This window comes from Anopheles marshallii, chromosome 2 (genome assembly GCF_943734725.1).
Source record: "Anopheles marshallii chromosome 2, idAnoMarsDA_429_01, whole genome shotgun sequence".
Classification (NCBI taxonomy): domain Eukaryota; kingdom Metazoa; phylum Arthropoda; class Insecta; order Diptera; family Culicidae; genus Anopheles; species Anopheles marshallii.
Window position 1 is genome coordinate 66,940,611 of NC_071326.1, and position 27,717 is coordinate 66,968,327.

Consider the following 27,717-nt stretch of genomic DNA (forward strand, 5'->3'; position numbering starts at 1 on the left):
TACAGCCGTAATACTGTTCAGATTTATTGTAAACTGTAAAAAGCGCTGCTGCTGTACGCTTTTACTTACTTTATTCATCAGCACTTCTGTATGGTAGAATGCCACAACGGCATTATTTCCGCTGTTGGTGCCGTGACCAGGATCCGCACTATAATCACTGTCACCATTATGGGCAGTGAGTGTGCATCTTCAGTTACTCACTATCGGTGCAAGTATTATCCTTATTGCTGTTAAATATGCTGCAAAACTTTTTAATGTCAACTTTCTTTCAATTCACCATTAAAAGCTCGGTACGATACACATCACCATACACGGCTGCTTTGATGGATTGATCTAATTTTTAGACGGTATGCAGTTCCACGTAATGATCGATTGCTTCCGCTGCACTCATTAGTTGTCGGATGCTTTTCTTTGTATGCTACCACCACACGTACTGCTGCTGACCATGCGGACCAAGCTGAAAGGTAGAGTGCACGTTAACGGTAACCGCACACCGGAAATGAACACATCATTTTTCACTCAACCACACATATTTTACAATTTCCCACCCAAGCAGGCCAGCCTGCTGCTGTCGGGTGGTCGGGCGGGCACCAAGCCTACTTTTCGTCAGTCGATTAGCGATAGAAAAGCCATAAATCTTGCGCAAATTTCTGATCACCTTCAGCGGTATGATTGATCTCGGTACACGCCCCTTTCCATTAGCGATAATTAAATTTTACATTCATCCGTACACACGTGCACTTTCATAACCTTATCCAAAGCCTAAAACAAAAACAGTAATGATCACTTTTTCCTACACGAAATTGATGTAATTCAAGCAATTTCCTTTTGAATCTGGTTTTCACATCGTTTTCGACCTCTTTTTGGAGGTTGCTTTTCGTTTCCTTTGTTGGAAGCTCGAGCACGAAGAAAGATATTGCACTTTTTCACACCGTCCGTGCATGGTAATGTATTCTATTACCCAGCACGGCACTTGTTCGATTGCACGCACGTGGAAAGAAATTATGTAAGCTTTTTTTTCCCGCCCCAGGAACTCCCATAGCCGTTTCACGAAAGGAAGTGACACTTTTTGTTTTTTTGGTTAACAACTGCATATGTGAATTGAACACCTTTCCTCACGAATCGTGCTGCGTGTTGGCTTGATTTGGCATTTGGTGACGAGCTAAGGTCAACAATGTACTATACCGGGCCACTATTTCACTTTGCCAACTCCGTACTTTCTTTCCAACGAAGCCAGTTTTCCAATAACTTCTTAAAGTGGAACATTCCAAATGGTAAGATTTATCACTGTTGCACTTTTTTCTTGTCAGTTTTGTACTAACCAAATTTTACCACTGTGCCCCTATATGTCTACTAACACTACTTGACTCTACTATGTCTATGTATTCCCAGTTCCCAAGGAACATCTGGACCTCCACAGATAAGTCCAGTTGTTCGAAAGACGGAACAGCGTGGTCGCAGCAGTTGCCCGCTCGGAAGCGATTCGAAAACTATACTGAAACCACTCAAAGCCTGCGAGAGAGACTGAAGCCACCGAACCGGTATACTAACACCAAACGGCTCTCAGGCTCTCTCTCGATGCGTGTGTAACGCCACCTCAGGAACTCACGTAAGTTGTACATAAGACGGTGGCTCTCTGCAGGTGTTTGCATGGTGTTTATGCGCTTTGCCGGCACGGACGCCGGGCAATTGAAGAAGAAGACATGACGCTACTTGCGGTGTTTTCTTTTACTTCGGTGTTCGGTAAGTAGCACAAGCGTTACCTACCCTGTCTAGTTACACCGGAGTGCTGTGTTGTAACGCTCTCTAACAACAGTAATTCCAGCTATAAAACAAACAAACAAAACCGGCATTTTGACAATGATTGAGGGGTTTCTGGTACAAGACGAATTTAGTGATTTAGGCGTGATCAAACATTTGATTGGATGTGTTATTTTAACCTTTGAATAGGTTCAAGAAGAGGATTAAAGAGACGTTCAATTTGTTTTAAGCTTCAAGTGACGCTAACATTTACAAACAAAACCAAATGAAGAAAGCTTTCAATTCTTGTATATTTATAGCGTTTTTGTGTCAATTTAATAGAATATGGACGTAGAGAACTGGAAACCGTACATAAAATGATACGGATTATATTTTACACGTTTGTTCGCACAATCCATAGCGTCGGTTTGGTCGAGGCAAAGGGATTAAAATCTGGGTCAAAGACCGGTACACAAATGCCGGTTGAGAAAGTGCCCGAAACTTTGCAATGGCTTTTGGCAACCCCAACAACAGAGGTGTGTTACATAAACAGTGTGGTACCGATTTTGTCTACAGCAGTGGCTATCAGTTTATGATGCTAAAATAGAATCGATGGCAACATTAATTTTCTAACTTTATCAAGATATTTAAAACGTTTCATAAAATATGCTTCAAGGATTAAACTATGCTTCTCCACTGCTGATTATTTTGATACCGACTGTATTACCGTGTGATTAACAAACACTTACAAAGACCCTCCAATTGACCCAGTCAAACGGGACCGAAACGACCATCGAAAAGGAAAGGGATTCCCACAATGTTTTTTTTTTCTTTTGGGGCCGGAAATTTTCCGGTCAGTCACACACTTCGCGTGGTGAGATGTAAGAAACACACGCCAGTCACCCTCCAATGACCGGGCGTCTCCATTCTTTTCGTAGGGGGTTTTTTCACCCTTTCAAGTGAGTGTTGCGCGATATTTTATTACACGCTATTTTGGCTGTTGTTATTGTTGTGAGCCATTTTTCTTAACGCTTGCTTCCCGTGACTGGCATGGCCAGTACTTCCTTCCCAACCATGTCCTGCGAGAGTATCGTGTATTTGCGTTTGCTTCTAATGTTACACCACGCTTTTCCTATCCGCATCAAAACCGATCCGTCCGATGTGATAGTGTAACGAATCGCCACCAAGATTAAACTGTGCCATTTGAGCAAAAGTGGAACACTCGACAGTGATTAGGTGGAGAGTTGCGGCATACACGTACGCCACCAAACATACCACGTTTGCGATAAGCGAAAGAGCGAAAGCACGTGGTGGGAGGTTTATTAATTATTTTCAAAACCTCCCACCCACATCTCGCCCTTGTCCGGTTCGGGTGCGATTATGAAGCATTTAAACTGTGTACCGGAATACCGTCACCTGTAACCGACATTATTCTGGGACGCCGTTTTTCACATCCATCCATCCACCCGCGGACTGTGCTGTGCTACATAAACGTAAGGCGTACGAATGATGGATTTATGGATGCTTGTAAAATGATTAATAGTGCACGTTTGGTACGGATCAAAACCAATTTTGTACCGAAACTATCGATACGTTGCCCAGCCAACTTCACAATTCTGGTGCACCGCATGCTGGGTCATGCCCTCTCGGCGGTTCTGCTACATTTCGGATTGCTTCACACAAAGGGTGAGAAGCTAAATCGTTTGATACATCATTTGCATTTGTTTATTTAAAAACTACCTAATTCGACACGATTTGTTGCCCTGTGATTTGGTTCTACCTTAACATTAGCGCATTACATTACACATTTTACATGCATGCGGGGTGTAAATAATAAAGGAGTAAAATATGTATGAGGTAAATAATATCTTTCCACCACTCAACTCACTCAATGAGTTTCGAGCGCGATCTAAAATAAGAGCTATTTTAAGTACGACATATTACACAGCGCAAGGAACTCGAGGTTACGTTTCGCTACAAAACAGCACCTCGTTCCAAGGATTTACGACAAAAAAAACTTTGAGAAGAACATCAGGAACAGGAACTATTGGTTAAAACTGAAAACACGATCACGATCGTTTGCAAGGACTTAAGTCTGAGTTACAATGCAGTTGGCAAGAAAACGAATGCTCCTTCGGGAGGAAAATGCTTACGTTGGTTCCGCAATACCCAAAGCGACTATGTGCCTTTACAGGGAATGGGAAATTATCCGATTTTCCAGCTTGCTTTATCGCTTATCGCTATCGGTTAATATTCATTTCGTGAATATTAAGGGTCCCTTACATCGGACACGTTTGTCCACTAATCACTGTATATATGTGTATAGAGTCCACTAACCACTCAATATGTTTACGTTTACGTGTGCTCCTTCTAATAATCTCGTTTTGCACATTTCATCCACGGCATTCGATTACCCTGATGCGTTTCTATCGACTATTTTCATTTATCTCTTTAAAAAACACACATCATTCGACGTCTTTCGACCACTTTTAACTGCTTGTGTGAACAACAAGCGTTTGTGGAAAAATATGATTAAAACTAAAGGTAATATCGTTCTACCGGATGCAAGAGCCGATGCATCCGATTAGTGTGTGTTCGTGTTTATAACTACTTTTTTATAGCTTGATAAGATCGCAGTACTATTTTAAGCAAATGACGAGATACGTTCTGATACCCGAATGTTTCGTTTTGTCCAATTTGTCCACGTTGGCACATCGTTTGGGTGATTGCGCCCGCGTGTAGCGAACCTTACAACAGTACCTATCCGTCCGGTAACCAGTAGCCCAACCATTCCAACTGTTCCAGTGGTCAGTGATGCTGTTCACGATTGGCCGGCGGAATGCGTCCACTGACCACACCACCGATCGTTGGCTCGGGCAGGGACAGCTGAACGGTAGCATTGCCAGTTCCGGTCCGGCTGCAATTGCTAATACTACTACTGCTGTACATGCTGTTGCTGCTGTTACTGTTGTTGCTCCCGTTCAACGGCGTTGCTATGGGAACGCTCTGTACATTGATCGTTCCGATTGCGAGGTTTCCAATACTGTTGCTGGACGTGGTGGCACTAATGCCACCATTAACACCACTGATCGTCGTACAGTTTGCGCTTGTGTTAGTGAGACCATTGGGACTGCAAGAGAAATAGAAACCAACGTATAAAGTACATTATGCATAAAAATCTCTGACTTCACCGTCCGCAATACTTACACTAACTGCACGTGAGACACATTCTTCAAATGTGCATTCACTGCCAACGCAACCGAATCGTTTACCGACAGTTGTAGGTTTTCTTCAATTTTCTTCATCTTCTTATTCAGATACACCTTCAGCACTTCGTAGTGATACTTGCAGCTACCGTGCCGCTTCCGCTTCGAAGCAACCGATGCGGCTCGTTCTAGCTCCTCCACCGCTCGCTGCAATGCTGATTGATCTTCCAGCGAGGAGCTAACCTGGCCTCGGATCGATTGGAACTCGTCACGCGTTACAAACGGCACCTCGAGCGATTCCATAAACTGTTGCATCTCGTCGTAATCTTTGCCCAGCTGTACCGTACCCTTCACCAGTCGGTTCATCAGCTTGTTGTGATGAATGTAGTTTTCCGACGAGCGCGTTATGATCGCGGAACATTTGCTACACTTCATCGCGAACGTGGAGTAGCAACCGCTAATGTATTCCTGGTACGGCTTCAACAATCCACCGGGGCAGTGCTTCGAATGCATGAACTGTGAGTAGGCGGCCCACTGCAGGAAATGATCTATCTCGATGATACGGTAACCCTTGAACTTCGGTATCTCGTCGGGATCCATGCCGTTCTGTGCGAGTGTTTGCTGTACCGGATTCGGGCAGGTCGTTGTGTTAGTTCCTCCTGTGCCGTGCGTGGTATTGGAACCAACCGTACTGCTGGGTACCGCAGTTGTGTTTGTCACTGAGCCTCCTGCTGTTGATTGTGGTACATCGATCGGTGCGCTTCTTTTGGAGATCCTTGGTGTTTTACTTCGACCAATGGCGGTATGTTTCGTTGCGAGGTTACTACTGCTGGTTGCAGTCACTGTAGCTGATGTTGTTGGCGATACACCGGAGCTCTTTTTTACAGTTTCCATACCATTAGCCTGCTTCGATTGTGTTTGTTGCGTTAATGTCCCTGCAGTACTGATCGTTCCTGTCGAGCTGTGATTAACCCCGGCTCCGTGTGTGCTTTGCGATGGACCAAGTATATTGGCGATTCCGGACGCAAGTGCTCCAAGTGTTAGCTGTTCCTCGGCAGCACGCTCTTGCAGTTGAAGTTGCGCCTGCATCGTCGATTCGTGCACCGATTTCCGTCGAGTCATCATTTTGGGTGGTCTAGCTCTCGTTGATTTCTTGTCCGGGGCCACGTTTTCTGCAATTCTACTGCGTGGGGGCTTCCCTTACGACCGCACAACGCTCAGGTGAATTATGAACAACACTTTGCTTACAAGAAAGGCGTACAGCACTGCGTTGTCGCTGTTGGAGTAAAATTAAACGCTAGAATTTTTCTCCCGTAGGTAACAAGTTGTCGAAGCAGACTCGCACACGACCCACACCAGGCCAAAAAACGGGAATTCTGATATTTTGCTTTTGCTGCTCAATTTTTGTCGTCTAGCGCTGTGTTCCGAAAACAGGAGGAGTAAAAAACCCAAACAAACAAACACATCCATCAATTGTTTTGCATTAATGATGGGCGAGAGATTTTTCACCGGTAGCACATCACCCAGAACAAGCAATTTTGTTGATCCAAATCCATCGTATGCTCTGCATTGCATTACAATGTTCGTAATTCAGGTGAAACGAAACTAAATTAAAGCACTAATAAATAAATAGATATTGAACGAGCGATATTTTTCTTCCTCAAAGCAAATGGATATATGAATGAGTTTTGAAAACAATGAAGTCTTTGTGGGTGAGTATTTTCACAGGGCTGCAATATTTCATCGCAATTCCCTTGTTTAGAACACAGGTTAGATCATAATGTTTCAGTTCACATTGTGTCATACAATGAATTGAATTAATTGTATGATTTTAAAGATCGATTCATTCTTTGACATCCTTAACGCCACATGGTCATCGACAATGAGTAATTAATTTAATCTGTAGCATTTTAAATGCTGAAATAAAAAAATGAACCTTTTCCATTCCACATTTTGCGTTTTAAACGAAACTGTCAAAAACGCTTTGACTTTTCACTTCCATGTTGACTGTTGCCGTGACAACGCATGTCATCATGTTGTTCACTGGGTGGTTTGCTGACATGCTATCAGCTTCCACCCGACAAATAAAGTAAAAACTTTGAAGAGGAAAGATGTTGTTTTATCGCCGCGAAAGGAAACACCAAAAATTTGTCTAAAATACCTCATTTGCTGATTAATAGCACAGGAACTGTGGTGCCAACATGTGTGCACCGAATGGCGAACGAAGCAGTTAACGGCGAGCAAGAATAAAATGCACCCCGTGTCAAGTGTGAAGTGCAGGTTTTTATGCGTAGTGTTGGAGAAAGTAAATGCCCTAATCAGGGTGGGTTGCGTAGTTTTGTGGGAGTGTTTTTTTTTTCGTGTGTACGTTAAGAAAACAGTGCGGTGGCTGCTTCTGTTGCGTATGGTGCATTTGCTTCTGATGATAGGAAATGTGAATGCTTGCTCAACTTGCGTTAGTTTCTTCCTCAATCTGTATGACCTATTCTCGCGCCGTGCCAAGGTGATGACGACATACAGTAAGATCGCCGTGTGGAATGGAAAAGAATGAATCGTGCTTAGCGATACGTCTGTTTATTAGTGTGCTGGATGTACCAGTTGCGAGTGTTCGTTTGATTGAGCGTCGTGTGCCACTGTTCGTTGGCCACTGCTCCACCCACCCTTCCCGAATCATGTTGTCAGGTTGTGGTAGACAACAACAACACGTAACGGGAATGTTTTTATGTTGTGAATGGCAAGTGCAATAATGCATACGCAGCGGAACAAGCCTCACTGCGGAAGCGTGTGTTTTCTTTCCGTGTCCTCAGTTGCGCACGGTATTTGCATTATATTCTAATGCAAGGTGCGAACCAGACACCTGTTTTAATTTGTGTTATTCTATCGTGTGTTGTGTGAGGGCGTAGAAGTGTAATTTTACAACCCCAACGAAGGTTGCAATGTTTATTATATGATGAAAAAATGTGCGTATTGCTTAAACTGCTCTATTGTTCTTTTTCATAGGATAATTTGCAACGTGCAAACAAAGTGATGTGTTCTACGTGCTAGTAATATCAAAAGGGAGGGATTAGTTATTAAACGATTCCCGCAAATCCGCTTTCAATGGCTGGCGGATGGATTAGTGTATTCTGTTCGCGAGTTTCGTACCTTTTGCGCCAAACGGCCAACCGTTCTCGGTCAGCAGCACCGTTGTGTAATATACGGCCAAACGAGCTGTAGTCACGGCGATCGGCTTAAAATTCGAACGGGACCAGACCAGAAACACATCAACACACACATACCACACTCTTGAAAGTGTGGTCGATTCGAGAAACAACAAAGTTCAAAAAAGGAAGCACTAGCGGAACGACAAAGTAACCGACGGAATAACAAACAAACACACAGCGAACGACACACAAAAAAAAACAGAAACGATTTACGGTTTACAGAAACAGAAGAATAAAACCAACAACCACATACTACGATGAGCTGGTTACGATCGAGCCCGCTGCGGCAAAGTTTCAGCAAAAGCAGTAACAGCGCAAACGACCGCGCACGTTCCGGTGCCGGGGGCGGTGGGCTTTCGGTTATTCGCCCGTTCGATGCAACCGAATGCGATCCCAAGGCATGCTACGACAGTTTCTGCATCCACTGGCAGCAAGCGTACGAGATTATACAGCGATCGGAGGTGAGGATGAGCGAAAGTGTTTTTATCGTAAAAATGTCCCCTTTTGTACTGTTTACTTTTAGGAACAATAATTAAGATCTGAACTACGCTGTGCGGTATGTTGTCGAATTTTCACAACAACTGCTAAAGAGATGTAATATTGAAGATCATTTAAAGATCACACCAAAGGGCTTTCGATCACACAATGGATGAAGGAGGTTCGGTTGCAAAAGATTATCTTCGGGAACAATAATCAAATCTGTCTTGTTTGGCTTGTTTTACCGATCTGTCGGTTCAATATTTAACTCAACTACAGATGTTGGAGTATTGCTAAATCACAAGTATTGCTTTAAAGATCTTGGATCATAGGATCCCACAGGTCTTGGAGTATTACTTATACCGGACTAAAGAATCTGAAACTATCAAAGGTTTTAATATTGTTTATTCTACAGCTAATACAATGTGTTGTTTGTATACGAATCGTGTGTCTTTAAAGCCAACAGCCAACAGTCCAGCGCTAGGAAGCAGCTTAGCTCAAAGTAAATGCCATCAAAGAGATCGAGAAAAGTGTTTGCAGTCATGCGTGACGATTCTTACAGCACTAGCCAATGAGTGCGCGGCATAAACCCCGCACCATACGTTAAACATAAAATTCACGACCGGATCAAACGATTGAAGGACTTTCTGTTTGGATGAAAAAAGTAACATGATACAATTGTTGGCCTTGTATTGTAAACAACACTTTCAGCTGCTGTTGTAAAGTAAATAGTTTGGGCAGCAACCCCCGAATGGTAGCAAGAAAGTAGATGATGTAATACGCTTACACACAGCCCGTGTTTATGATCGGCAGTATTTTCTGTCTTACTTTAATTTGTTTGATTGATGCACTCCAAAAAAAAGCTAACCTTCATTAGGACGTCGTTTTAACAAACGTATCGCACGACCACTTCGGCCGTCCGAAAAGAATTACGGTGCAAAATATCTTAACACACCTTAAAAAAGTCCAATGTTGTTTTCCAATTAAATGCCTATTTGGCACATTTGAGCGATTCACAACGGGGAAAGCCCGAACCAGGGTTATGCTTTCCCTTCGCCAATCGTTCCTTTACCGCGTGTCAATCAACATCGTTTCGGCATATTAAATAGCAATCCATCCCGCGTGTGACGACGCGTCGTCTAAAGCCGTTTTCTCCCTGTCCAGCGAAAGGGTTTGCGCCGTGCATCCGCACACCGCACCAAACAACATTCACCAAATGCCATCAACGGCGCGCGTGTTATGGTGCACGGACGTCTTCGCGGTTCGTTGATCTCCGGCGAATAGATCGTGTGAGGTGCGTTCTCCTCCCCCCCCCCTCAAACGATCCTTTCATCGATTCCGTCGCATTGATGTGTGGTCGCGAAAAAAAAATGCACCACATCATACCCAACAGCATAATGCGAATCACGCGAATGATGATGCCGCCTGTCGGTACACTTTCTTAGACCCATTTCCTTTTGATAATGATATTGCAAACACAGGTGAGGGATTTCTTTTTTGCTAAGAGAGAAGAAAACTCGTTTGGGAAGTGTGTTCCGGTGACATGTCCACCTTTCTCGAGCGCGGCCCAAGCTTATCATGTTGGTAAGACGTTGCGTAAACAATTGCCTGTTCCGCGGCAGGATTATCGTAACAAGCGGGAACGCCGACCTGCGTTACAGCGGTAGGAATGTGTTCGAAACATGTGTTTCTTTCCATGGAATTGTTGCGGATTAAGATAGCAGTGGCCGCTGCTGCATCGCAAAACTATCTTTGCCAAACCGAATACAAATACGAGCGGCTAGTTTTTGCAGTGAGAAATAATCAATACCGTTGTCCGGAAGTCTGATCCATTTCACACCTTTTTAATGTTATAACTAAAAAATACTAATTTCTTTTCCATCGACAAAGCGCTTCGCTAATGCCTTCTTTCCGCATGCATGGAAGAGATTTGTAATTGTAGCGTGAATAATAAGCTACATCCCATTTTCTTATGCCACCGGAACGGCAAACCAGGCAGCAGGAAGTGCTTCACAGGAAACCCATTTTGTGCTCAATTGTTGTCATGCAGTTTAGCTTTTTTTTTGGTTTTGATCATTAAATCCGGTGTTTCGGTGCAAACTTTCACCTACGGCGTATGGAAGTGGCAGTTGAAAGCTTCTTTAAGTTGCTGAACAGCCAAGAACTTCCACGGGTTTAACCACACGATTTGAACAGGCAATATACAGTGTGTGCTTTTGAAGCATTAACAAACAGATTCCGTATGTTTTGATCCACTGGCCGAGAAAGAAACATTGTTATGCGTGCACGATCACATCATGGGCGCACGGTCAAGACGATCGGCGGTTTTGTGCCATTGGTTCACTTTCGAATCCGGGCGAAAACGTAAGCGAGAGACCGTCCGGAACACAACCCCCACTAGACGCCGGGGCGGGAGCTAGCCGCCGATGGCGTGGCCCACGCATCGCGAAATTTCTTTGCCAAACCTGTGGCCCCACACACGCGATCATCATCTCACAGCGATCGTCGTCCTCACCGAAGCAGAACGTGTTGCGTTGGCGATGAATAATAATAATTGTGAGAGAGCAAAGCGAGGTGTGATGTGCGGTGCTATCATGGGATCTGTCAACGAAACCTGATTTGGGGCTCAAATCTCAAATCTGCGCCAAGGAGGACCCAGTTAACGATGCTAAATAATTGGGTCTGCCAGTTTAACATAAATTAACGCCACCGTTACATTACGGGAAGATCTAGTCAGTTAACGTCTGAACGTCTTGGACTCCTGGTACTCCAAAGTGAAATATTCTCTAGTACTCTACACATGGTGGGACCAGAAACGCGCCGTGTATTGCGAGTTGTTTTCGATTGATCACAATCTGATGGATGCTTTGTGGGGAAATTGTGGGGAAAAACACACTGAAACCTTACTTCTACATCCAATAATATGTAGATAATATGCACACCTTACAGTCCTAAGCGGATGCACTCACAAAACTAGATATGATCTGGACAAGATTGTTTAATATAAACTCAATAAGAAAAAGCTTTTCTCGGTCTGGAGCAGGGGTCGGCAAAGCGCGGCCCGCCAATAGATTTTATCTGGCCCAATAGATTGCTCCAATTGGCCCAAACAACACAAGATCTCTTCACCACGCCATTCAAACTATGTATAAAATGTGAATCGCCATCGTCGGGCAAAGGTGTCTTCAAAGTTTCAGGACTTTTCGAGGATTCATTAATCTTTCAAGAGCCAAAAATCATACAAGATTTCTGACCTCTATGGAGCTTGTTCGTTATGTAACAACCTCGCTCTTAATTTTGCTTAAGACCTCAAGAGACTTGATCCGCCACTGCTCTAAGGAATCATTAATCCTTTTGGGAGTCGACTCCTGATTCGAATTTGAACTTCTCACTGCTACGAATGAATCTTTTCAAAAGATCTACTATATAACTATCTATTTGATGTATCCAAAACCTCATTTGGAGTGCTTGACCCACGGTTTCAGAACTATTTCTACTATCTGACCCTATTCGTTATAGGTGTGCCGATCCCTGCACTAGAGTTAAAAAAAAAACACTAGACTCTCATGTTCAAATCGTCTGTGTGTCGTCTCCAACACCTCCAAATTGCAACGTGTCGATCGAGCTTGGCCCAACACCATCATCACCATCGGCCAAAGGACGGTCACTGGCCGCCCTGATCATTTCACCCCGGCGCACATGTGCGTAACACATCTAGTGCGGTAACGTGACGCCCATCAGGCCACAATGCAACCATTTTACACCTTCAGTGCACTTTTGTACCATCCTCGTCCATTGTTTCTGCACAGTGCGTCCGTCTGCGAACGAAACTTGATGGGGCTTTGCTATTCAACTCCCTCCTTCACGCACGGCCAATTAAAAATTGTAACCGTAGGTGAGAGCAACAATGGACGCAAGAGCGTCGTGTCGGTGTAATGACGCTCACCTCGAAGCAGCAGAAAGAAAACAATCTCACACAGAAAGGTAACAAACAGCAGAGGAAAAAAACATGCATCTCAATTGATGTACAGTAGGGAGCAAACAAAACCGGCGCTTACGTTATAAACCAATTAAAGATGCAGCCCAAATCGTGTGCGATTCTACGTCGTAATGACCTCGGGGGAGGAGGTGGAGAGTTTTGCAGAGTTTTTTCTTCCCGCCCACCGGAGAATATTCATCTTGCCGAAAAGAAGTGGGAAATTTGTGAAGAATTTCTTCATCCACCACCATTTCTCCGGTGTGTGGAAAACAATGGCATTGCGCAAACATCAATTAGCAGCGCGACACATCCGCTGAAACCTTTCCCGACCAACAGGCAGAGCATTGCGAATGAATTATTTAAATCTGCAAGCAGAAGGAAAATGTGGAACGCACAAAGAAGGTGTAAATCCTGGGAAAAGTCCCGTCCGTTCCCTTTTGGGTTGATAAATAACGAGAACGGAGTATGAAGCGTTAATTGAAATAATGTTAATCAACCGTGCTCGCTTCAGCGACTAACCTTTTAACGTCCGTGCGTAATGTCGTCGGTTTTTGCGCGGCTTGGCGGAATGGTGTGTCGCTTCGATTGCTAGCATTGATTATTCTTGTTTTGAAATTAATTAAAACCTCACACACCAATGTGGGTGTTTTTTTCGCGATAATGGTTCCTGTTTCGCCTTTGAGCACACTCGGAATTTTTAGCTGACATTCTTACGGCATTCCGTCGACTTTAGAAGGTTCGGTAGTTTGAAAAGGGTCAGTCCAATATAAATAAATCATGAAACACGTTCTTTGTAGATTAGTATCAGCCAGTAAGTACGGCTGTTCATGTCTTGTTGGAGCACTCTTCCCAGCGACAAATAGGAACGGATAAGGCTGCTGCTAATCTTATCTCTTTCTAAGAGCTTTCCAATCGGCTATTCTACTTCATTGGGGTGGTGTATTTGGTGTGGAGGTCGGTCTTCATATGACAGGACCGGGACAAAGTCCCATCCGGTCCCAATCCTTCATAAGCAGGAACTAGCTATCCAGCTACGGGTAAATAAAGTCAAAGAAAGTGCCAGAAAAGGTTGCCCAATTGAGGCCACTAAAGAGGAGGAAAAATGTCTCTTCTAACCATGTTAGCTCCACAAAAGTCGCTACATTTTTTAAGTTCAGCTACAACCCTACCCTATTGCCACAACGGTCCCCATGCATCGATCGAGATGTGTCGAATGTGTAAGCTCGCTTTCGCAATTCAGCATAATGTATTCATGCTTCTGTGGCCGGTGGCCCACATCGCCATCTCGCGTACGAAGGTTCACACGGATGCTACATGCTGCCGCTACCGGACAGATCATCTCGCATTAGACAGAAAGGCGATCATCACACCAGCCATCCCAATCATCGTGCGTAATCTTGGCGTGTAATTCTCTCACACCTACCTCGCTGCCCTCGTGGAACCGTCCTCGTCCATCTTCGTAAGAGCCATAATGATGGTTACCTGCAGTAATTGCTACCTTTTGTAACATACTCTTGGAAGAAATGTGTTTTTTTATGGCAAAGTGTGATCGCAGACAGTGCTTTCGCGAGGGAAATGTTGGTCAAGTTTTCTAGCTTGACTTTGGTATAACTGTACGCTATCCGGTGTGTTTGCTGCGAGGTTTTTCTAATAAGAATTTTACATTTCTCTTAGCAGTGTTACCTATATTGCTTTAATCTTTTTTAAATATTTTTTTTAAACAACTTGTAACTTAAATAATTATGTTTTTAGCTACAGTTGGTAGCATAACTATACGTTCACTTGTTTTTGGGAATAATATTAATTGTGAACGATAACAATAAGTTGTACAGTATGAAAAATTGAGGTTAAAAAATGTCGAATAATAAGTTAAAATAAAATTTAAAAATATTATCATTCTTCAATGTTTCCTCTCTGTTGCTTTTCTTGGTGTTCCATTACGGTTTGAAATCATTTGAGGAACTTGGATATCTAAAAAAAATTGCTTTATATGTTACGAAATTTTGGTTTTACTATTAAATATTACTTTATTTGTTGATCGATCGTTTTTAGGATAATGTGAAGATTCTGTACTATGAATGTTGTTTGTACATTCCACAACATTACAATACACGTTTGGCTCATTAGAAGTCTATTGGTTTGAAAATTTAAATAAAAAACAATTAATTAACAAACAAACAAACAAAAAACTACAACAAGAGCAATATGTGTTCAACGCCACCATTAACAACGCGTTAAAGCTCGCATTTCTTCCCCCCTGGTGCGAGCTGTACTAAAATAGCAACATTCAGAAAGAAAGTACAAACTTCCCCATTCGATAGCGCACAACAACCTACTGCACTAGAAAAAAAAAGTGCCGACACTAGCAGAACCAACAACGTGTCGAACATTATCAGGCCGCGTCAGCAGTGCAACATGAGCAACATTTCTGTGCCCCATTGCACTGTGCACGGTGGGGATCAGGATGTTGTTAGACGGCTGGAAGTTGTAAGTTGCTCGTTGTAGAGGAAATACTATTGTTTGCTCGGTTCCGCTGCACAAACGATGCAGTCAAAATGGAAGGATTCGATTTGTTTGGGTTCGATTTCATTCGGACTAGCTAGGTTTGCTGGTGGCCCTCTCCCCGTCAAGGTCTACATACGCGACGGTGGGAAAATTTAGTAAAAGAAAAGGGGCCGTTGAGGGCGTCGTGGTTGTTTGTTGGTGGGCGCAAATATATAGCATCGGACTGCAATTATCCGTTTACGCGCTTCGATCGCCGCTCAAGCTCAAATATGGAATGTTTGTAGCGTGCTTTACACCGCATGATGATGATGATGATGACGGTGATGATCGCGCCGGAACGCTTTCTCCTTATTAACAAATTAAATAAAAATTATATCGAGCATCATCATCGCGCTGGTGTGTGATATGTGTTTGTTCTTTTGTTTCTGTCGGTTCCACTCTTGCTTTCCAACTATTATACATACGAGCGATCATTATGGGGGATGGTACATTGTGCCTGAAATGGCCATTTCCATCTCCATGCTCTGTTAACTTTACAATTTAAATTTCTTATTAGAAAGATACATGTTTTGACACCATTTGGTGGTGTTGGGTGAGGCTGATTCACGAATCTGAACGGATCTTCCATCTGAACGAATGACTCTAAATCTCTTTTTTGATAATTCTTCGTTATTCTCTAGGGAATCATAGTTTTACATATAAAATGTCAAATCATTGAGGATTATCATGCAGCTTTGAAGACTCGTGAATCTTTTAAGAGTCGATTCTTTATTTGAATGACTCCTCGTATAAATATCCCCATGAATAACTGTTCCCGAAAGATACTCCCCTTTGCCTTGTTTAAATTATAATAAAAACAATTTTATTGATATAGTATGATTACTCTTATTTTCCTTCCCCAGAACTATCGAAGTCAGTCACATGATGATGTGCTGGGTGTGGTAACGCATCTGGACCATATGGTAACGCTGCTACTGGTGGAACTTCATCACTGTAACAAACTCAGCCTCCCTGGTCAAGCAGCTCCACCCGCGCCCTGTCTGGAGCATCTACTGAGCGAGAACCTTCTCGACAAACTGTACGAGTGGGGCATCAAGACGGGAAGGTAAGAAGGCAGAAGCAGAACGGTTTTATCAAATAAGAAACAATGTTACTCATCCGCTTCCTCTTTTTCGCTTCCGTTTTTTTCTAGATATGCAAATGCCGTACGGCTGGAACAGCTGAAGCTGTACGAACAATTAGTCAGCCATTCGCGTCATCAGCTGCTGGTGCATGAACCATTTCTGCGACCTTTGCTAAAACTGTTGGCCTCGAGCCAGAACGAAATCTATCCGCCAGACGTGGAGAAGCGGCTGGTGATACTGCTCAACCAACTGTGCGTGGTGCTGATGCAGAACGTGCACCTGCTCGATCTGTTCTTCTTCTCCACCACGCAAACACAGCAAAGCAACCATTCGAGCAACGGTGGCCACACGAAGTAAGTCCGCGAACGGAGGTTATCGCCTGGAGGTCTGAAAACGCACGATCATCTCATCTATTTCGATTTCGCTGTTTCTTCTCCGCTCTCCTCCGCGTACAGCTTCATCATCTTCTCGCTGCTGATACCGTACGTCCACCGGGAAGGTTCGTTGGGTCATCAGGCACGCGATGCGCTGCTGCTCTGTATGGCGCTGTCGCAGAAAAATTCCAACGTTGGCACCTACATCGCAACGTACTCGTCCATCTGTCCGGTACTGGTAACCGGACTCGGCGGTCTGTACTCGCGGCTGCCCAACCAGATCGAAATCAAAACCATCGACTGGTATCGCATCACGACCGACGATGTGACGGAGCTGCCCGAGCTGACACTGTTTATGAACTCGCTGGAGTTTTGTAACGCGGTCGTGCAAGTTGCCCATACGATGATCCGGCAACAGTTGCTCGACTTCCTCTACCAAGGCTTCCTGGTGCCGGTTCTTGGACCGGCGATTCTACAGGTAAATGGTGGCGTCACCACCAAATGGAGGCATCAAATTGCACCAACCACTTTGTTTCGTTCGATGTTTGGTTTACGCTTGACTCTCATATGCATGCGTTTGTCCTACTTATCGCTAATCTCCCGCACCAAGCTGTTTAGCAACACAAACTTTCCATCGCATCTTCATCTCCGGCGGATCGTAATCGAACCGTTACTAATCTCACAGCAGAAAGCGAAGCGTACGATACGGCATCGGTATCGGCACTGCAATGGAGGAACAATTATTCACCATTACGGTGGTTTGCATTTGCCACTTGCCCCGGCACACATTATCATTGCTTTTTATCATCACACTACAATGGCGATATCTTTACTTGATCATCCGTTACATGTTGCTTTTCTTTTGGCGCTGTTTGTGTTTTTATGCCGGGGGGAAAAAGAAAAATTGACCAATACATCCTTTCATGCTCTGTGTACATAGCAAACGTAGGTGGTGTTAGAATTTGGACCAAATGACATAAATATATGCATTGCCAATATTGGCCTGCCGAAACAAGCAGCACACACACAAACACGGCCAAACATGAACCACACTTTCACGCACCACACCGATTCGAAAGCACCACCAGGGTTTATACCATACCATAAATCTATCTGTTTTCTGTTGTACAGCAATAGTTGTAGTGTACGCTATTATTCACGTTCTATCAAATTCCATTCTGTCCTCTTTATCTTCCCTAACAACCCCCTACTGTACTGCCCACCGGAAGATGCGACAATATTTTGGGCGAGTTCTACCCGGCAAAGGCTCTTGATAGCGCGCATTCCTTCCATTTTCGTTTGTTACTTATGTTATTTCGTTGTTTTCTTTTATACTGGCACCGTCCCCAATGTCTGAGGTTATGTTTAGACTTGTTCCGTTTTATCCTGTTTTCCCACATGTGAACGTGTGTTGAACCGTGTGTTTGTAAACCCATAGCGTTCACCAGCTTACATTTTTCCGAAACTTTGCTAATGGAGCAGTATGTGTTTTCATTTATTTATTTAATTTCTTCTTTTTCTTTACGTTTCTTTTTCTCTCTTTTTATTACATTTGTCTCCTTTCTCTACACTTCACTTGTTGGACTCTTATCTCCTGCCCGATCGACGCGTGTTGCGTATCTCTTTTACCCTTTTCTCTTATTCGCTGTGTTCGCTTATGATCTAACAATGTTCGCGTTTTGTTGAAATAATTGATTCAATATCTTACTTTTTTGTATTTTTTGATGATTTTTCGTGTTTCTTTCGCGGTTTTTTTACGTTTGTTACCTTCTTGTGCGCCTCTTTTCCACATTTCCGTTTGCTCCGTTTAACTGATCGCGCTGAAACGTGTGTTGCATCTTTGGCCTCGAATGCTGTGAATGTGCTACCGGTTTTCGCTTGTGAACTTTGGCAATGTTGATGAATCGAACTCTCATCCTATGGATGCGATGAGATTAACGTTAAATATTAAAAAAAAAAAACCTAATTAAAAATTAACAAACTTTGTCATGCCTAACAAAACGTAAACAAAACTATGTATGAATCCACGCAACACAACACAAACCAAACTACCTCTTGTGTGCACCATTTCCGTAATCCTTTTTTGGGTGAGAGCAGACATTTAAAGGGCAAGGTCAATTCCAGACGAACGTTGAGTCGCAGGTATCGGCAATGGCGTACTTCGATTTGATTGTACGATCGATCACCGAACCGGGATTGATACAGCTGGTGATTCGCTTTCTGCTGGATGAGGAAAAGTTCGACGGGCAGCGAATATTGGACGTGTTGGTTGAGCGATTAAACAGCAACGATTCACGGGTGAGTACATGGGTCCGGACAGTAAAGCCGCGTTTGTACTTCTGATAACAAACATTTGATGGATGTATTTTCATGGTTTCCTTTGATTCTTTCACTCTTCTGTAGCTATGCATGGTGACTCTTTCGCTGTTCGACAGTTTGCTGAGCTTAAACTGTGAGGACATTATGCTCGAGCTAATGTTGAAGTATTTACTGCAGTGCAAGCACGTACCGATATCGCATCGGTACAAAATCAATCGGGTTGATCCGTACACGCAAGCCGTCGAATACTTCCTTAACATTACGCCGGACATCATGAAGAAGGTGAACAGTGTGCTGAGCATCAACAATGGCGGTATGGGCACCGGTAGCACTGCCGGCCAAAATGCACCACCGTTGGGTAACCAGCGTACACACGGGCACAACAACAACCACACCAACAACGGTGGTGGTAACAGTAATAATGCCAACCTTAACGTTAGCAAAACGATCGGTGCCAACTGGAACCATTACGGGATGAACACGACGACGGGCGAAACACTGCTAGCGAACTACCAAGCGTACCTGCTCGATGCACGCAATCGCATCGTACAATGCAAGCATGCCTGTGATCAGTGGAACAACGTGTATCGTTACCAAAAACTAAGTAAAGCCAACTTTTCGCTTCCCCAACCGACGGGAGCAGGAACCGCTACGAATGGCAACGGTGGGGGAAGTAGCAACAGCGACAGTATCGTTAACCCGGAGGATGTCCGCGCCCTGAAGGTGCAGATGATAAAAGATTTTCTCCGAGAGTTTTCGATCGATTCCGGTATAGGGGAGTGCGACAGTCAACAGCATGCGCCTGTAACGGGGACCAGCTCTACGGCGTCCAGTGCAATAATGTTTGGTGGATCGATGGCGCCGTCCAGTGGCAAACAGCTTGACAGCTTACAATCGATCGGTGATAGCAGTGGGTACGAAAGTTTGAATGTATTTTCCCAAGCAACGAACGAAATGGTACCGGTAGCGGCACCGCAGGATCTCGCGCAGCTAAAACAGCAGCAGCGGGTTGACGCGTGGAAGGTATCGAGCGTACGGGAAGAACCGATGGGTGATTTGGATCTTTCGGAAGATCTTTTTGCACAAGGGACAGTTAGCTTAGGTAATTAGTGAGGATATGTCATCATAATGTTCGTGGATGTATTTTAATGTGGCTTCTTCTCCACCAAACTCTAGGTCCCTTTTTGACAGCGATTTGGGGTAAATTGCAAACGTTCACAAGTAACTGCTTGTATGTGAATCTGCATCTCACGGGATTGATCACTCACTTGACGTTTTTCCCATTGCCGTTGCTACACTCGATATTGCTGCGTCCGGACATACCAACCACATCCGACACACCGTCCTTCCATCAGGTATGTGTCCTTTTGGTGGAGCTTCATTGGAACAGAAGCCTGGTTATTAGTGCCCATCTGTCCACAGGTGCTGAAGATATTGAAGCAACAAATCGACGCTGAACTACCCGACACGGACGAATCGCTCGAGATCGTCGATATGGCTCGATCGTTTCTAGTGGATCGCGAGTTTCGACTAGTGAATATGCGCAAGAATGCGATCGAATCGGCAGCAAGCGGTAAGCTGCTGAATGGTGGCGGATCCTCGATGACGTCCAGCCTGTCGCAGACGACACCGATGCAGCTAACACCGAGCTCATCGTACGATCCGTTCAAGCGGCAGGATGGTAAACGCAAAAGCATCAGCAACTCGTTTTCCAACATCTTCCGGCGGCCCGGTTCCGTGGGTAAGTTGTCCCCGTGAAACACCTCCGTTTACAATGGCAAAGCAAAACTGCACAGAAAAGTATTTCACTGTTTCGATACAGATTTGCCCTGTTTCGATATGGAACCTCACTGACTATTGCTTTCAATTTCACAGCTCATTAGCGCGCGTCTTTCTTTTCTCTACTACCTCTTCTTCTTCTGCGTGTGTGTTTCGACAAACTGTGATCACAGCGTGGAAGAGAGCACATCATCATCTGTTACTTTCTTTTCTTTTCTGCTTCCGTTTTCTCTGCTTTTTTGTTTCGCTCTTTTCGCACCGCCAACGGAGCTTTTCGGTTTTGTTTCTCCACACCGATCTTATCAACTCGCGATCAAATAACGCGCGTTTATCGTTTATCCATGTGTCTTTTCCGATGTTACTTAAGCTTCTTTATACATCACAGTTTTCTACCTTGATTGCGTGATCGTTTTATGTTATTTCTTTGTAAAGTTTATTTCCCTTCACGCGCGTAGTATCGTTTTACGGTTGTGTTTCTTTTTTTTTAATTATTATCAATTTCTTTTTCCATCACAGTAGCTTCTTTTAGTCGCCTTGTTCACGTCGGCTTCTGCTCTCTATCCACGTACACGCGATTGCGTTTATTTACGCTTGGCTTATCTTATTGTGTTCGTCACTAAACTCACGATGCTTTGTGCACCTTTTCCGAACGCGCGCGCTGGGTGCCACATCCTGCAGCAAACGGACTGTACTGTATCTAAAAAAAAAAGAACACCGCTCAAAACAAACGCATACGAATTAACGACACTTGTGCCCAACTGACACCCGCGCCCCTCATGTGTCTCACACTCATGTCTGCGGCCATAACTGGTACTTGTTGATTGATACACTAACTAACGCCTCTCGTTTACTTACCGTGCAGGGAGGGAAAGCAAAGCGAGAAACGTAGTCTAGTAAAGCAAGCGCGACCATCACCACACCTTCACCCTTCCATATGCAAGTGACCGTTTTGCAAAACTGCCACTTTCAAACGCATTACTAATGTGCCGTCGAGTTAAGATTATAATTATGCCACATATCAATGTTCATCTTGTTTCTCCTCATTCAGCTTCATCGGGTTTAGCACAGATAGTTGAATTTTTTACCGGTAAATATCATACCCTATTGTTATTTGTTATCTGTTCTGCTCCCTTCCGTTCCATTCCTTTCTCGTTTTTGTTTCTCGTTTCGGTTTCGATTCTATTGCTAGTTACCCGCGAACCGTAATGTCCAATGGTTCCTCTTCCTGCTTGCCAACTGTTGGAGTTAGTTTTACTTGCATAAACTTGCATGTGTATAGAATGTTAAGTGAGTTAAGCATTGTGTGTTTGAAACCTCCAAACGAAATACCAATAATGCATTCGTTCGCTAAACTACTATTAGATCTTTAGCTTAGTTGGTTACTATTAAAGAGGACAAAGCAAGAAATGTATTGCTCTTCTAGTTTCCAATACTATTTCCATCCGTTTGAAAATTTGTTGAGTAGTTCGTTCGTTACATGACTAGCTCATAGTAGGGGATTCCAATGTGGGACCTGGTGGGATAGGTGTAGTAAATCGAGGTTGATATCGGACGAACTAATTATTCGGATTTCTTTTCTTCGTGAAGTTGCCCCCGCGTACACGAAGGTATTCAACACTCAATTTAGAATACTGAATGGTATAGAGAAAATGCAATTTTTAATGATGTATACTTTCATTTATGGGGAAGGGCCATTTGTGCTAGTATTTTCCTAAAGTACTACTACTATTCTGAAGAGCTTTGACCCATTTATTCATATATTTTTCAAGCTTTTTCATATCCCAGTTAGATGTATCTCTTATTAGAAAACTGTCATGGTGAAATGGCTCACTATAAATAATTTATAGTTCCCACCATGAATATCATTCTGGATGGTGGTTACCCAGAGTTTATCTCAATTAATTCATCTTTCATCATCTATATTCTCGCTTGCAGATAATCAACTGGTAAAAAAGTTGTTAATTGTAGTAAATTTATAGTGTTACAAAGCAAAAGATCTAATAGTAGTGAAATATTAAACAAAACCGAACATCGAAAGCGATTTTCACGATCATAAAATTACTTCGAAGGTTTACTTCGAAAAACCCGAATCCAAACTCCCTGTTTTCGGTCCCATCCTTACTACTGTAATGGCCGGTCCGTGTACCACATAAGTAATACCGCATGCAGGGACCCATTTTTGTGTTGCTTGGTTTTCCTTCCTAACAATCTGTGTTTCGGGATGTTTGTTTGTAGTGACCTTAACACACGTATGGCAATGAGGTAATTTAACTATTTGTTCGTCTCATAATAAAACATTCAAAACCGTGTGCGTGTGTGTAGCGTGTGTGTGTGTGTTTGGTATTAATTAGTACTAATTCCTGCCCGGTACGAGCTAGAAGTAGAGATGTTTTGATGAAATTACTCTGCAACAAACAAAACCCCGTAGTGTCAGCATGCTAGGTACTAATCAACTCCTCCTTCCTAAATGATGCTCCCTTTACTGTGATTGATCTCTCTCGTAGCCCTTGTTTTGGCTGCTTTAAACGAGTTGATGTGCTCTGTTAAATTTTCCTCCCGATTTGCGACTCCGCCACGATATGGGTTGCCGTCCGCTTTAACGGTTGTTTTGTTTCGTTCTTCACGCACGCCGTCACCCATCAGGATCGAGCAATAATGGATTGAACCACTCGCCGAACGTTAGACAACCGCAATCGTTTACGGCCACATCGATGGTTGGGTCCGGTTCGAACCAGCAGCAACCGCTGGGAGGATCATCAACCGGGAACCATCCGGTAGCACCACCGAGCGGTCTGCTAATCGGAAGCTCACGGCGCGAATCACGCGAAGCCGAAACACAGTTCATGTCGGTGGACACGACGACACCATCCAATGGGCTGATCGGACCGAATGCGGGTAACGATCACCCGAACAGCAGTCTCGACCACGGACTGGCCAACTACAGTGTCGGTAGCGAGCGACAGCTAAACCTTGCCATCGGGGCCGTCCTGCTGGACGAGTGGTTACGCGAACTGTCCGCCGTAACGCAGGAACAGTGCATTATGATGCTTTCGGAGCAGGTTCAGCAGCCAGCGCGATCAGCTAGCTAGACAAAACAACACCGATCGGTTATGCCGAACGATCGTGCTAAGTAACTGTTTATCCCGCTAACGAAAAAGCTTGTGATTTAATTAAGTAATAACGAAAGTGTGTGCGTGTAGATGATGTTTGTTATCGTAGCGAATTCAGTCTTATTCGTACGTCGTTGTTGACTTCGTTTGTAAAACAATCGAGAGTAAGGCTCCGACGTAAAGGAGCGGACAGCATATTTTAATTTGCGGTAACACATTAATTTAACAAACAATGCGTTTTACATCGAACCTATTATTTTAAAAAGCTCGTGTGCACATCTTTTTGAAGGCAACAAAAAACGACTCTCGTCTCTTGCTAAATGTGAGGCAATCGAGCAAAAAAAAAAGTAGAACAGACAGTTTTGTGTTATGGACTCTCTTTCCCGTATTCCGATTTTTAAAGTAGTTTGTGTTTTTTTCTTTCGACAATTTTACAAACCGACTGTCCAAATGTGTCGAAATTCTAGCATTCGCCAACACATCGATTTATAAAACGAATAGTTTACTACTAATGTTACGAACAAGCAAAAAGGCCAAACAATAATAACCTATAACTAATATGCATTAGTTATATATGTATGGTAGATATACGTAACTAATTAACATTATCGGAAGCGCCGCGGGCGCTTAGGGCAATGATTACGTTAGAGTGATTTTTGTTTGTTTAAGAACGATATTAACGACTCCCCCGTCATCCAATAATTTCCATCCCCAGAAGCCTGTACATAAAAATGTTATACACAATTATTTATCATTGCGTTTACGCTTTTTCGTTCGTTCTTTCCGTGCCCAGAATTTTGTTGTGTTTTACGAGATAAATTCTATAATAGTGAGTAAAATATGTTGTTTATTTTCCTCTCTTTGTGCGAAATATTCGATGCAAATAATGTTTGAAAAATTCGATGATAAAATAGTGCGAAACAAGCATCAGTTGGGTTCACATTTCGCGTATCTTTTACGGACATCCGAAGAACATCTATTTGGTATGTTTTTCACAATTTATAGTGTGTAGCAATTTTGTTATACGAGATGAAGTGGAAAATAATGTAAATTGTTGAAAATTCTTTAGAATCAAATATTACGAATTGAATTTTGGAATGAAGTTCTGTGTTTTCCACTGCATACATTTAGGGTGATACTTTTAAATTATTTGTATAACAGGATGCATATCTTTAGGCGCAATAAATGTGTGCAAAACACGTTAAACGGATGACGCAACAAATGTCCCACGTTGAACGGATGACAACAAATGTCCCACATAACATAATAAGACAATTTAATAACTTATTTTTCTTTTTACAATTTAGCAGAGTGTTCAAGTGTAGTCATATTTCTAGAGATAGTTATAATGACATTGAGCTTTCACTATCCGACTATAGATGACACTAGCATTTGGTGATGCAATAAACTATTGCATACTGCCAGGCGTAATTAATACAGAGATCGATTAACTTAGGCTGTGGTATATTTCGAGGTATGTGGATTGAACATTTTTAAATGGCGTAGTTACAGAGCATTCTTAGATAGGACCAAGCAAAGGCGCGTGTAACATCTGAGCTGGCAATATACGATGGCCTAAGTTGATCGAGCAACATTTCACACAAAATTTCTCACCGCTGCTGCGCTTGTTTAATTAATTGATCGATCTAACATTTGGATTGAAGCGTAATGGTGTCACTATAGAACAGCCAAACACCACAACAATCGTTTGCGACCACTGCGAACTTTCTTTCTTATAATCTTACCATTAAAAAACTATTCCTTTACGACATTAACGGTAGGTATTAGATGTTGGTTTCTTGTATTTTCTGCTCTTCCTTTTGCGTTCCCGCTCCCGTGTGTTTGCGTCGGATCACACTTCCATCTTCACATACACAACAATACACACGAAACGTTGTACCAAAAAAAAAACAGAACAGCCAGAAGGATCTCAAGATGTTGTTGGGTTGGCTGTTCCGGACGGTGCCACGTCAAGGCATAGTATGGCCCTTCCGAGGCGCCGTGCGAGTGTGATTGAACCTTAAGCCAAATGCTCTAAGCCCGCAGCAAGCAAGCACCGCCGACCGCCTTGATGCGCTTCTCAGCCAGCTTGGAGAAGTATTTCGCCTTCACAATGATGGGCGCCTTCGGTGGGAAACCGGAACCGAGCAGCTTGAAGTAACCCTACGAATAAAACAATGGTGTCAGTTGCCTTCAAATAATCGTGCATATGCGAAGAAATGGCAGACGTTCTATGTGATCTAAACTTCCATCAGTAAATGTTCGATTATCAACAGGATTGTATGTACTCGCACACAGTATGCATTCTGTCCGCCCGGACGCGAGAATTATGTAGAGTAGAGACCAAAGAAAACGCCATCATTCATCACCACAACAAATCGCACGAATACTTACGAACTGGACCAGATCGACAACTGGGACCTTCTCGGGATTCTTCTTCGCTTCCTCGCGCACCTTTTCTGGCACCAGGCTCCACAGGTGTGTGAGGTTAATCGTCGGACAGAACTTGTGGTTGCGGTTCAGATGGAAGTTCCGCATACCGACCTTGCCGAAGTATCCCGGATGGTATTTGTCGAAGTTGATACGATGATGGTGCATACCACCAGCGTTACCGCGACCACCAGGATGCTTACGGTGCTTGCCTACAGTGAAGAACCAATCGGTTATTAACGCGCAAACGATATGTGCAGGACGCCAGGATCACTTACCGATACGACCATGACCGTGGCTGACGTGACCACGCAGCTTCCTAGTCTTCCTGCGTACCTTTAGGCTCTGTGTGCAATAGATCATAAAAATAAACCGTGGTTCAATGCGTTGCCTCTCAAACATTCATTGCCCTTCCCAATCAACACACGACGCGCGTCCTTCGATCATCTGTTTGTCTACCCGGTGCAAGGCAGCATCGTCGACAGTTATTAGGAGGGATCTTTCCATTTCAATCTTTTATCAGTTCAGTACATCAACAGGATTGGTAGCATAATAATTTGTACACAGTATGCATTCTGTCCGCCCGTACAAGAGAATCATCATCAAGATATCAAACACGAAGGATCACCATCCTAACACCGACGAGGTGCTGCCCGCTGGCCATTGCAAACGGTGACGGCTTGCTGGGTAACACCACCCCGAGGGATGCATCCAGCCTTTCCGTAACTTGCCACCGCATTTTCTCGCAAAAACCGTTCACTACTCGATGCACCGAAGGAAGCGCTCGCTGTTGATAACAGATTACACCCGACACTTACGACCATTGTGTACGATAATCCAAAAACTTAGTGCTGCTACCACAAAAATGTGTCGACAGCACGTAGAGTTTGCCGGAAAAAGAAAGAGACGGTCGGTGCGTTTGACGTTTAGTCAGGAGACGTTTCAGCGGAAGTTGAATCACTTTGACAGCCATCACGATGCCTAGTGGTGGCCTATCATGTCGGAAAATATTAATCAGAAATTGCGAGAATGCTTTCCCTTATTTTAATGCGTAATGTTTGCTGAAAAGAAGTTCATTTTTAACAGCCATCGGAAAGAAATAACAATTTCATTCGAAAACAAAGCCGGCTTTTGCACGGTGAAAAGTTTCATGACACTGCTCTTTTCGATTCGCTTCGACCAAGGCTTTATGCAGCTGTCACGGTTGTTTTGAAATTCGAAAGGAAACTGTCAACATAACAAGCCGCAAACGGCTGAGTTTTGAAATTGTTTGCCAACCAAAAGGCTTTGCCGATTCGCTGGCTATAAAATAGTGTTTTAATATCGAAAAACATGACCTAATTGACGCTAAAAGCGATTCGGGAAATGTGTACGTCCGAACAGTCGTATCTGCAGCAGTTGGAACTGCTGCTCGAATACTTTGTCACACCGCTGCGCAGCAATGGATTTCTGACCGAGAAGGTGCACAACC

At 43.6% G+C, this 27,717-nt stretch overlaps 2 protein-coding genes and 1 pseudogene across 2 annotated transcripts; 1 reads left to right on the forward strand and 2 right to left on the reverse strand.

Annotated features, from left to right (window-relative positions):
* Positions 1 to 4,548: 4,548 nt before the first annotated feature.
* Positions 4,549 to 6,412, reverse strand: LOC128709214 (uncharacterized; annotated as a pseudogene).
* A 1,994-nt stretch (positions 6,413 to 8,406) lies between these two features.
* LOC128710432 (FHIP family protein AGAP011705) lies at positions 8,407 to 23,795 on the forward strand. The gene is made up of 10 exons (XM_053805485.1): positions 8,407 to 8,610; positions 16,013 to 16,215; positions 16,303 to 16,587; positions 16,690 to 17,086; positions 18,706 to 18,906; positions 19,012 to 20,029; positions 20,104 to 20,282; positions 20,350 to 20,668; positions 21,755 to 21,793; positions 23,350 to 23,795. The coding sequence occupies exons 1-10, from the start codon at positions 8,407 to 8,409 to the stop codon at positions 23,793 to 23,795; spliced, it is 3,291 nt and encodes a 1,096-aa protein (XP_053661460.1).
* A 2,055-nt stretch (positions 23,796 to 25,850) lies between these two features.
* Positions 25,851 to 27,070, reverse strand: LOC128718429 (60S ribosomal protein L27a). The gene is made up of 4 exons (XM_053812054.1): positions 27,065 to 27,070; positions 26,525 to 26,591; positions 26,211 to 26,458; positions 25,851 to 25,979 (listed from the first exon to the last, which is right to left on the reverse strand). The coding sequence occupies exons 1-4, from the start codon at positions 27,068 to 27,070 to the stop codon at positions 25,851 to 25,853; spliced, it is 450 nt and encodes a 149-aa protein (XP_053668029.1).
* Positions 27,071 to 27,717: the final 647 nt, after the last annotated feature.